The sequence below is a fragment of the Pseudopodoces humilis genome, chromosome 7 (assembly GCF_049639895.1).
Source record: "Pseudopodoces humilis isolate 2021_Gansu_Grassland_sample_001 chromosome 7, ASM4963989v1, whole genome shotgun sequence".
NCBI lineage: Eukaryota > Metazoa > Chordata > Aves > Passeriformes > Paridae > Pseudopodoces > Pseudopodoces humilis.
In genome coordinates, this window is record NC_142206.1 from 48,174,762 (window position 1) to 48,186,656 (window position 11,895).

The following is an 11,895-nucleotide window of genomic DNA, read 5'->3' on the forward strand; positions in this document are numbered from 1 at the left end:
ACAGGAGACTCGTCAGTCTGTCCTGACCTTTGGCAGGGACCAAACTCAGATCATGAGCAGCTGGCTGTAGAACAGGACTCAAAACTGTGTTTGCCCTTTCAATGCTTTTACGAGAGTGTTGGGGGTTAGAGCAATGCAGAACAATCAGTAAGTTCAGAGATTTGAAGCTCTTTCTCCCCTTAATAAGCATGTAATGAGTTCTGTAAACAGTCTGTCTTTTGTTCCTTCTTGGTTGTCCCTGTCTGTCATTCTAAACTGATTAATTTATTTAATGCTGATAATGCGTGCTCTACCCAATAACCCAAAATTCCTTCAATGTAATCCTTAAATGCTCTAGATAAGTTTTTGGACTGGACACTTTCCTTGTAAAATACCTCTGGTGTCTTGTGCATGATTTCATCAGTCCTTTGCCCTACAGACCTCCATCCAAGCAATCTTTTTAGGGGTCACTTACTTCTGGGTTAGTTCTGTTAAACAGCACCAATGCATTTGGACCATTCAGAGCACTGCTTATACCTGCTGGTCAGCTGTAGCTCTGGAAAAACAGCTGAAGGTCAACTGTGCAGTGGAATTTCTTGGTTTTCATACAGACCAGTGGCAGGAAGGAGTGATTCTCTTTCTGGGTACATTTGTAATGCAGTCCAGAGTAAGGTTAGATGCACCTTCATAGATAGCAGAGCCTGCCTCCTAAGTCCTTTTGTGAGTGGTTTACATCAGTGTCTGGGCTGCTGTGGGCAGACAACAAATGGTAACTGAGGTGATTTTTAGAGATTTACTAGCTTTGTCCTATAATGTATCTTTTGTATCTTCTCTAGCAGATGTATCTATGTGTGTTAACTGATAGACACACCTGTGAAGTTCCTTGCCAAATGATTTTGAAAAGTCTTCTGCTCCTTTCTGGGCAATTATTTTATGAAGGTTGTATGAGCAAGCAGAAGAACGCTAGGATCTGTTAGTTGCATAAACCTGGAAGTAGCTTTTTCATTGTTTCGTACTTTATACATAGGACTCTGCTAATTAAAATCTATTAAATGTTAAGAACTTGTCATTCTCTTGGAAGCACTGCTCTACTTGAATAAAGGAAATTGTGTTTAGATCTTGGAAATGTTTTTCTGAAGCATGTTGGTAATGCCTTTTGGACTTTATAATCAGCTCTGTGAGTAGATTTATTCCACTTTAATGGAGGTATGTTTTTCCTCCCAAAATCTGCCTTAGTTCAGTTATAGAGTCCTGTTACATCATTCACCCTGGTGTCTAGATGGTATTACAGGTAGAAATCCTGGGTTTAGGAGAGGGCTAGCTTTGTGCTATGAAATAGTACAGGCCAGATTTTCCAAAATCAGAATACCTAAATTATTTTTCAGAATTATTTTGTTTTTAATTCAAAGAATATTTTTAAGGCACATGATGTATTCTGAGAAAATGAGGTGATTTGATAGTCTGCATAAATGTTTTGAAAGAGGTCACGCTCACAATGTAGACTTCATGATAGACATTTTCTACAGTAATAAAATAAAGCTCTCCAGATAAAAATTATAAATTCTCTTTTAGGGATTGATACTGCTTCTAGTTTTATAAATGGCAAAGTTCTGCTAACATTGAGGTCACTGGGCTCTTCAGTCTCTGCAACAGAAGATAACATTGATAGGAATATGCAGTGTTTGGGAATGAGCTTCCTGAATATTTTGGCATGTGAATGCCTGGGGCTTTTTATTCAGATTTATCACTAAAATACTGATTTTTGAAATTTCACTTCTGTGGTTTTTGGGTTTTCTTTTACCAAAGGTAGATATTACAAATCACATTTTTGTTGCTTTGAGCCTCATGAAGTTAGCTTGTTATGTGACATTAATAAAATATTGTTAGGATGACCTAGTGCTAGGTGGGGAGACAAAACAGGTTTTCATATTTCATGTTTCAGTGGGTTTTTTATTCTAAAATAAATTAATAAAAATAAAGCTTCTTATGTACCAAAGAATAGAAACTATCACCTTTATTCACATTTCTGTTGGATCAACCACCCTGCCCATGAACAGTAATGTTTTAAAAGTTTCTTCAAAAATCATGAAAAGGAAAGGTCGGTCCACTTTGATTACAGGAGGCACCGTGAATGCAGTTATTTCTGACCCACTTGCTGCTGCCGCCTCAGTTCCTTCTTCATCCACTTCAATAAATGCCTTTTGGACAACCTGAAGTGCAAGGTAGAAATAAATACGTGACAGAAGTAAATACTAACATGAGGAATATTTTTGCAGGTGAAGGCATTTGGTTGAAGAAGGCTTCTGTTAAGAATTAAAATGAGCAGTTCAGGGCAATCTACCTCTGTTAGACTGGGTTAGACAGACTGTGCTGTCTGCTTCAGCAGCAGAGGAGTCAGCACAGCCACTGTGCCCACAATGCTCATGGTGTGGATGCTAGTTCAGGAGTCATTGCACTTTTCCACATTTCTGAGCACTTAGAGATTGGGGGTTTTGCATGAAGCAACCATTGCATTTGTGTAGAGTGCTCCTCTTTGCCACCTAACTGTTCAAAGGAGTTTCTCAATTGTAGGAAATGTGTTTTCACCAGTCACAAACACCGACTGGCTGGATATGTCATTCACAGCTGATTTTGTGAAAGCTTAAGGAAATGCACCAATCTTTGCCGTTTCCCCTGTATATTTCTAATTTCTACATTTGGTAGCACAGACTAAATATGTAGAGCAATGAAGTACAGTCCTGGATTGGTTTGAATATTTTCCTTTCCCACTGAAATTGCAGCCTGGAAGAATCTGATTTTTAATTTTTTCATCTTTTCAATTTGGTTCTTTCAGCCTGCTTGTACCTCTGAGTGCTTCTGCTGTGTTAGTTTCTGTATTGGTGAACTGCCTGGTCATCTAGTGGATTTCCAGCTCCTAAACTCCTAATTGTAGGAATTACTTATGTGAAAACTGTTAAAAGACTTCAGCAGTATTGAGCTTTCTGCTGCATAGTCTTAAATAATATATTTGTCTTTCACAATTCACAGGGACAGGATGCTCCTCTGGCACTTCGTAGCTGATGCACATATTGCTTCTAATATCAGTTAGCAGCTCCTGTTAAAGTGTGATTTTTTCATAACACAATAGAGTTAACTGCTGAGAATCAGCATGAAAGTTACATGATCGAGAGGAAGGGAGGAAAGTGCTGCAGATTGCTATTATATTTCCGCACAGTGAAATAGTTCATACCAAACTGAAAATCACTGCAATTTTATCCATTAAATATTTCTTCTTAGGATGTTACATCTTTCAAGAAAGGTTGTTTTGTTAAGCCACTGCAATTTTGAAAACCTGTAGGTCAAGTATGAGAGTTTTTGAAATTTATATAGAATTGTTGATTATACCACCTTCTTAACTGGCTTATCACAAAGGCTTCTGTAAGGATTTGGTGTAGGGAGACTTGTAAGGGCAGCACCAGAAGGTTTCTTTCTCATAGGGTACAAATACCCATTGGGAGGGTGCAAAGAAGGTGGAGCCAGGCTTGTCAGTGGTGCCCAGTGACAGGACCAGAGGCAGTGGACACTGGCTGAAACACGGAAGGAAAACGCTTTTCCATGTTAGGGTGACTGAGCATTGGCACATGTTGCCCAGAGATACTGTGGATTCTTCCTCTTTGGAGATACTCAAAAGCTGTCTGGACATGGACCTCAGCAACTTGCTGAGGTGACCCTGCTTGAGCAGAGGAGTTGGGCCAGGTGATCTCCAGAGGACCCTTCCAACCTTAACCATTCTGTGGTTCTGGGAAGCCTCTCCTGGAGTTACAGTCCTGGATTGTCAGTGCCATACAACCCTCCACAGCCACAAGCAGTTGCATGCTACAATTTCCTTACATAAGTTTATAAAGCTATGTTTTTAAATCCTGTGCCAGATTAATTTTATTTGGATGTTGTTTATAAATTCATCTTGTTTCATAAATTTTTTACTTTTACTGTAATGGATGAACTTGTATTTAGAATTAATTGCTTTTCATCTTTTTCCATACACTCTATTCTTATGGGCACATATATCTCTGTGTGTTATGTCTTTCATCTTCTTTCTTTGACCATACCTTTTAATTTTCTATTATCAGCAAATTGGTTTTTTTATAGACTAGCTGTTTCTTTCTCATAAGACATCTCTGGTCACATAGATCTATTCCTTCTTGATATCGATGTGATTGACAAGTCCTTTGTCTTCCATTCTCTTCTGCTTCTCATTCTGCCTCTGTTTTCTATCAGTCTTCTGAAATTCATCTATGCTCTCCCTTAAACAGTGGTACAAGATATCTCTTCCTCTTTTTCATGGGGCTGTGTTCCTGTCTTCTTGGCTGTTTGCTGCCCTTGCCTTTACCTGTTTAAAGGCTCTTTAAAAGTTTCAGCATACAAAGTCAACATCATGTGTGGGTTGGAGTACAATTATACTGTGTCAATCCTTTGCTGTGAGATTGTTTTTTCTCCTCCATGGTATGCAGAAGGAAAAGGAGGGATGCTTTGACTTCCCTTCCTCACTGTTACCTTTTTGGGATTTTATTTAAACTTTCTAAGGTTCTTTATTATTTGAGAAGTACACAAGTCTTTGGACTGTATGAGGAGTTCTTTCCTTGAATTTCCTTCCTTGCCCTGGCTTTTACCATTTGACTGTCATTTACAGTGTTTTTATTGTTCACAGTTTTTGTGAAATTGTGCTCATTCCCTGACAACCATATTCCTGTTGAGGCAGAGCTTTTCTCCTGTGATGGGTTAGCTTTGGAGGTGTTGAGCACCTGTGGGATGTCACCGCCCCTTACCTCTACACACCTCATACTTGAAGTGGGATCCACCCTGGTTAAGATGTGTAGGTTGCATATACCTGGCAGATGAGGTACTTTGCTATTAGTGTCTCTATAAATTTATCTGATCATCTTGGCTGGGCCAATTATATACTATTATAAACCAAAAAACAAATAATTTTAGTGGGCTTACCTGTGAAACTGCTACATATTCATGATCTGTCAGATGACTAAGATCTGCTGAACGTGTAAAGAGCTTTTTAATTCCAAGACCTTGAAGCAGTTTCTTCATTTTGTATTTTTGCTCTAGTTTAAACTTTGGAAATGAAATATCCACTTTTCTGATAAAAAGAAATAATAAATCAATGCATACTACTCAGAAATTAAACTTTACACAGAGAAAGAAGGGAAAAAAACTGAAGAGTCTCTGCTTGCATTTAGGTTGGCAGAAAATAATTCCTAACCTGTTGACTGCCAGTGATGCTAGAAATAATTTTCTTCTCTGTATTGATACTTCCACCAGTAGTACAGGGTCCTGACACCAGGGCAACACACTAATTTACTGACTGGTGGAAAGAATTGTCACTTCAGGAACTACATTTCACAGGAATCATTTGGGTTTACATTTTTATATTCAAATTTATCAATTTCTCCGGGTTTCCCCTGGTAAGAAATGTTTAATAAATGTCTAGATTTATTGTGGATTTTGCTCAGCTGTACTAAATTTCAGGAGAGAGGAGACCTAAGGAAGAATATGGAAAGATTCATGCCTTCATAGAGACATTTTTAACTGAGAGGAGCTGAAGTTTTGTCCCCTTGGAGTCAAAACTATCACATGCCACTTGGGCTGTGGATAGGCCATTAAAGGACCTCTACTCTGTAGATACCTCTTGTCACAGAGATGCTACAATGGGAAAAGGCTTAGGAAGAGCAGCTAATCTTTGCTGGGCTTTGTTGCTTTGCCGCAGTAGACATCGAAGACGGCAGGGCCCCACTGACATTAGGGTGTCAAAGCAATACCTGGTTTTCATGTTTCCAAGCCAGGATTCCACAAGCTCTGTAGTCAAATGGTCTTCAACTGAAATGTAGTCTCCCTCTTTTTCTGGGATAACAATCAGCATGTAGGCATTCCCTTTATAAGGTATCTTTATCACAGTGCATCTTAAGTTCTCATCAAAAGTTGAATAAATTTTATCTGACTTGAACATCATGGGTACCTGTACACTTCTGTATTTGTTTATGTGGAAAGTCTCCATTTCAGTGAATTTGGAATTAAATGGGTAGACCCACTTGCCTGAGGAAAGAAGGAAAGAAATTGAATAATTATGTGTGTTTAGATTTGCTCAGAAAAATGTTCTAAATTTTTTTTAGAAACTATAGGTATTTTCTGTATCTGGTTGAAGTGGGTGTCAGTTGTATCTGAGATAAGTGGATGACAATTTCAGTATATTTTATGTTTATTGTATATAATTTTTTTTTAGAGAAAAAACCCAAAGTAATTCACAAAATAAAGTGCTTCATTTGCACAGAAAGAAGGGAAATATTTTTCTAAGGTTGGTTAGTTGCCACTCAAGTTCAAAATTTATATTCTCCTTATTCTATAAATGCCTGGTGAACATCTGACCTTTCCTAACATGTAGCCTCCGCTGAAATTCTCTACCAGCTGTTCAGTATCCTGTATTTAATTTAATTATCCAATATTTTGGATGGGGATTCACTGACTTCTCCATGGAATGGTTTCTGCCCATCACTGGTATTTCTTGCCCTCTCCCTGTAAGGTAATATAATTGGGTACTTGGGTTTCTCTGGGGCAGATGATTCTTGATGGAAATAGAGAAATTATTTTTGTTTCAGTGATTTTGTGTACTCTTAAATCAGTCTATGATTTTATGCCCAGTATCCAGCATTTAAGACTATTGTGATTAAAACTTTTTCATTTTAATGGTTGAATGAAAATAAAATATTGTTTCCTGTCATAAAGAGGGAAAATTTGGAGATGGATTGAGATCATTTGATACAGGGCTTTTTGTTCTCTTTGACACTCTATTGTATGGAAGACAGCATAGAAGAATTGTGGTTCCCTATCATGAAAAGTACTTTCCTATTAAATAAGCTTAATAGAAAAAAGTAAACTTAGACATATAGAGAAAGCAGGGCATCTAAATTTAAACTCCCCCTAATGTAGCTTAAGTTAGAGTCTTGATTCTAATAAAGAATTATTCTGCAAAATAAATACAGTAATTACCTTTAAAGACAATGTAGTCCACAAGCACTAGTTTATTATGGTGGTCCAGCTCTTCAAAAAGCCCTGGGATTTTGCCTTTGGTCATTTTGTTAATGTTTTGATTGATGAAAAGTTTTGCCTGTGTCAAGTTTTCAAAGTCCACTTTCAGGAATTCCATACCAAAGTACTGCTTGGACAAATTCAGGAAAGACTGCTTGAGTCCAAAGTCCTTTTGAATAAAAGAAAGAATACCTTGTACAAGGAGAAATTCTTCATTCATTGTAATGTTACCTATCAGTTGTTTAAACAAAGCTGGTAAATGTTGGTGATCCACTCTGTCCTTCATAGCATGGAGGTTTAGACCTTTTACAATTTGTCTGTGTGTTTCTCCTTTGGCTGCCATCATGCAGACACTCATGAGAGCTGACACAGAAAGGGGAGAGATGATTACATTGTTATCATGTGTCATTGCAATTCTTCTGTAGAGGTTAAATCCAAAATTTGCAGTCTTTTCAGTGAAGTTGCGAAGAGTGAAGTCTTCAAAACCTTGGTCTTCAAAACCTTGGTCTTCAAAAGGCTTAGAGATATTTTTGTGATGATAATGCTCTTTGGAAATACTGATGTTATTTCTTTCCAAGAAATTACTCTCTTTTTCCTTCTTAGGAAACTTAGGTTTGATATCAGCCTTGATGAATTCAAAACATATTTCACTTAAAAGAAGTATGTAGATTCCTGTTTTCATGTTGACATCAAATAATGAGCTCTTTAGAGTTATTTTGTCCCCTAGAAAAAAAGAAAGGCAACAAAATGACTTTTTATATTTCCTTCCATTCACAATGCAAAAGATGTAGTGAAGTGGTCTTTCTGCATCTTCAGGGTATATACTGTAAATCTGGCCACAAAGTGTTCAGAGAAGACTAGGCAGATCTTAAGGGCACCTCAGGCAAACCTTAGCATCAGACATTGTGTAGATTTGCAAATGAAATGCACTTTGCAAGGATAAAGTGCAAATATGATTATCATCCATCTTTCCATTAAAGCAATGTATGAATTCTCTCCCATACAGCAGTGCTGAATTACATCTTATAGAAAAACTTTGAAAGGCTAGAATCGTTGGAGATGCATTTTCCCATGTAAATTAAACAGGATGTTCAAGACCACCAAACTTTCACAGATTCCTTTTGCATAGCAGTGGGCAAAGGGATAAATGAGATTAAAAAATGGATTATATGGCATGTCATTAAAGTAGTAAGTGATTCAATAGTCTAGAATCACATGGCAGTTGTTAACTACTCCATTTAAATTAAGGATCTGTAACAGCAAATTACGGTCATTGTGTAATTTGTGATTTGGCATATGGAAAAGCTGGTTTTATCCGATTTATTCAGAGTTCAGCTGAATTTCACAGTTGGCTGATTCAGGCTGTGGGAGTTAGTCCTGAAAAGGTATGTTGATGTGAGTACTGAGACATTTGGGTGCCAAGTCACGAGGTGCTTTTGGCAGTCAGGTGGTGTGCTATTTTCTTTTGAAATAATAGGTCACGTTCTGTACTTTCTGCAACACAGATGGGCTGTCATGACTTAATCGGGAGGCAGTGAATTTGATGAATGTTATGCCTGCTCTTGAGTGCATGGTAGACAGAGAACAGAGAAAAATATGCAGCAAATATGTTGTGAATATTTTTTTCTTTACTTCTCTATCCCATTAACCCTTGATTTATTTTTAATTAGATTCCCAGTGTCTGGATTTTCAGGACTGGAGTAGGGAAGGGGATGACTTGACTTCAGCTCCTGCCTTACGGGTCAAGCGGTGCATGTGACTTCTGGAGTGCTGGGATGCTCACTGTCCCCTGGCAGGCTGAAGCAGTGCAGTTCAGAGCTATTGCAGTAACTGCTGAGCATTCCTGCTGCTTAAGTAGTGACCCACTTCTGTGGGAAGTACAAAGGCGCAGAGGTCCTGTTCCTGCCGCAATGCTGCACCTGCCCTGGCGGCAAAGAACGAGGTTTTTTTCCTCTGGGAGTCATCCCTACTTTGAAAAAGCATCCTTGGACACTGCAGAGTCAGCTCTAGCGAAGAGGCAGGGATTGGAAATTTTGCTTTTGATCATATTGAATTACAGGGAAAGGATTTTCTGCAGCAGCAGCAGTCCCTCTCTCTAAAAGAGCATCAGGCCTAACTGCTTGCCGGGCATTGCAGAGTGCAAGCTCTTCCTCATCTTTTCTAGGCAGGGTGCAATTCCTGCACAACATCTGGCAGTGTTGCATTTGACAACATTTGCATTTGTTGTGTCTCTCCCTGGGAGGTCTGGGACAGTACTTGGCTCAAGTGGCCACCATCTTCCCCCAGGAGATGTGAAAGGTCTGACTGGGCAAAGTGCTGAGCTGCCTTCCAGAGGGCTCTGCCTTCCCAGCACAGACAGGTTTTGGACAGAAAGGGCAGGACAAACACAGAAGTCCTTGTTTACAGGTTTATCCCAAACTATTCCACACTCAAGAAAAAAATCCTGAATCCTCAGGCAAACACATACGCAAATGCTACTGGTTTGGGTGTAATGAACATGGGAATAAGAACCTTGCAGTTGCACTAAATAATCACTGCAAATCTGATATTGCAAACGTTTAAACTTAACAATACAGCAGCTGTATCATTCACCTTTACTAGTTAGAAATAGAACATGTCCTCTAGAACTAGGAAAAACCGTTCTGGGAACAATAAAGTAGAATTTATGTACATTATAGACTTGTATTTTAAGGCCTGAGTCAAGCTTATTGCTAATTTTAGACAACTCCCTTTATTTGCAGAGCAGACAGTTCATTAATAAATGTGTGTTAGAGCAAAGTGAACATTATTTCCATTTTTAGAAATAGTTATTTCTAGTAATATCAATATGTCAAAGAAAGAAGCTTCTTTGTGCAAATGCCTCTTTCTTTTGAAGGCATTAGAGCAAGAGAAAAATCCATTAGAAGCTGATTAAGGTCTACAACCATTTAAAACATCACATCTAGAGAATCATTGATAAATATAAAAAATTGCATTATATATATATCAAATATATTTCCTTTACAATCTAAATGCTTCATGTAAATCTTATCTTACCTATTAGATAGCTCTTCTGTTACTTTTCTCAATCAGTTACGTTTAAAAATGAGATGAAGATGTCTGTCTCATTTAGAAGTTTTTGAACAAATATTTGCTCTTCCAAAGACTGATAATCTGGTTTTGTCTGTTATAAATTAACTGCTTTATAAACACTGACTATGTATTTCCTATAAATGGCATAATAAGGGAGGGTTATATTCCAGTAAATGCGTTCTGTCTTTCATGAGAAACAAGTGAACAATAAATTCTCTGCATTTAGCCCTTCAGCACCCTATCAGGATGTGGCCCCTCATATCCAATAGGCCATGAGAATTATTTTTCAGGCAGGCTCTGAGCTACTCTGTGGTGGACAATGTATCCAATCCTGTTTAAATTATCCCCTCACATAAAAGGATATGTCAGTATTCACAAAGGCAGGGGAAGCATGAATTAAGGGAGGGAGGGAGAAGGTACAGGACATTTGTAGGGGTGTTACCAGCTCCCTTGCACTACAATTTGGCCGTGCTTTGAGAGGAGAGGCCAGGGCTCCACTCCCTCTTTGAAGACCATGCCAGGTATTCAGTGATGGATCAGTCTGCCAACAACTGCCTGATAACCACTGAGGGGTGTTTCTCCCATAAAATACAAAGTAGGCTAAGCTGATATTCCTGCAAAAATTATACTGAGCTGTTGGAGGCATTAATAAATTTTTTGAATTTTCAGTTGGTCTTGCTTGAACAGATTCAAAGGGCGGCTTTGGGTCTTGAGCCTTATTAGTTGGGTAAGGCACATTCTTTAAGACAGATAGTTCATTCAACAATTTGTATCACATGGAATGGTCTAAACTCCCCACTACTTTGATTGTTGGCCTAATTCCAGATAAGACATAAACATGGAATTCCCTGTCTTCCCCTCATGCTCCTAAATAATTTCAAAAATACTCCCAAATGAGATAGAACACTTAATTTCAATTTGTATTGTAAAAGAAAAAGAATTTTGCTTTGAAATATGAGATATGGGTGCTAATCTCTAATTTTCCACTGAACTGAAAAAAAAAAAAATGCAGTCTAAATGGGTGCATTGGACATTTTAGAAAGACTAAAACCATTAGGGCATCCAGGACTCAATTTAAAAAAAGGCTTTTGTTTGTTGCTGATGAGTATTGCTTCTATAAGAGAGTCTGCTTACAGAATGCAAGAGTTGATTAAGAAGGGATTAAGAACGGAATGTAGCCCCTCCATTGCCTAGCCAGATTTGTATCCTTGTTGCAAGGACATCATACTTGAGGGCAGTTGAGGGGTTTATGCTCTCAAGAAGTCCAATAGAGGGGTTACAGGCTCTAGTTTCTTAAATTCTTGTTGGTTTAAATGAATTTAAAATATTCTTCCTTTTAGAAGCAATCCCAGTCATAATAGGCCCCCAGTGCAGGCGCTTTATTAAAGAATATGGGAAAATAAGATGGACTGCAGGCCCTGCTCTAACATGAGGCAGTCTAGTCCCTAAACATGAAAAGCTCCACTGTGGATGCACCAGTGACTTCAGAACTTCTGTTCTCTGTCCATGTGACCGGACTTTTTTTTTCTTCCTAGTCTATATGTATTTGTGGTTAATTCAGTTGGATTTGAAATTCAAATGTCTTCTCATCACATGGAAGAAATTTGCATCTGATATGGTTCAACAAAGCTGCATTACTGTGGTGTGCCTCTGAATCTCTGTGTCTTCTGGAGAATGTGGTACTGTGGTTGTGGCCCAAAAGAAACTACAAGGAAAACCTGATGCACCAGAGCCTGGCTTTTGTGCTCGGCAAAATCAGCAGTCCTTTGCAGT

The 11,895-nt window shown here is 38.4% G+C and overlaps 1 protein-coding gene across 1 annotated transcript; it reads right to left on the reverse strand.

The window, feature by feature from the left end:
- Positions 1–1,975: 1,975 nt before the first annotated feature.
- SERPINA10 (serpin family A member 10) lies at positions 1,976–10,171 on the reverse strand. Its single transcript, XM_014249763.2, has 5 exons — positions 10,087–10,171; positions 7,012–7,773; positions 5,787–6,060; positions 4,960–5,107; positions 1,976–2,189 (listed from the first exon to the last, which is right to left on the reverse strand). Exons 2-5 carry the CDS (start codon positions 7,730–7,732, stop codon positions 1,998–2,000), a joined length of 1,335 nt encoding a protein of 444 aa, XP_014105238.1. The 5' UTR covers positions 7,733–7,773; positions 10,087–10,171; the 3' UTR covers positions 1,976–1,997.
- Between the last annotated feature and the right edge of the window lie 1,724 nt (positions 10,172–11,895).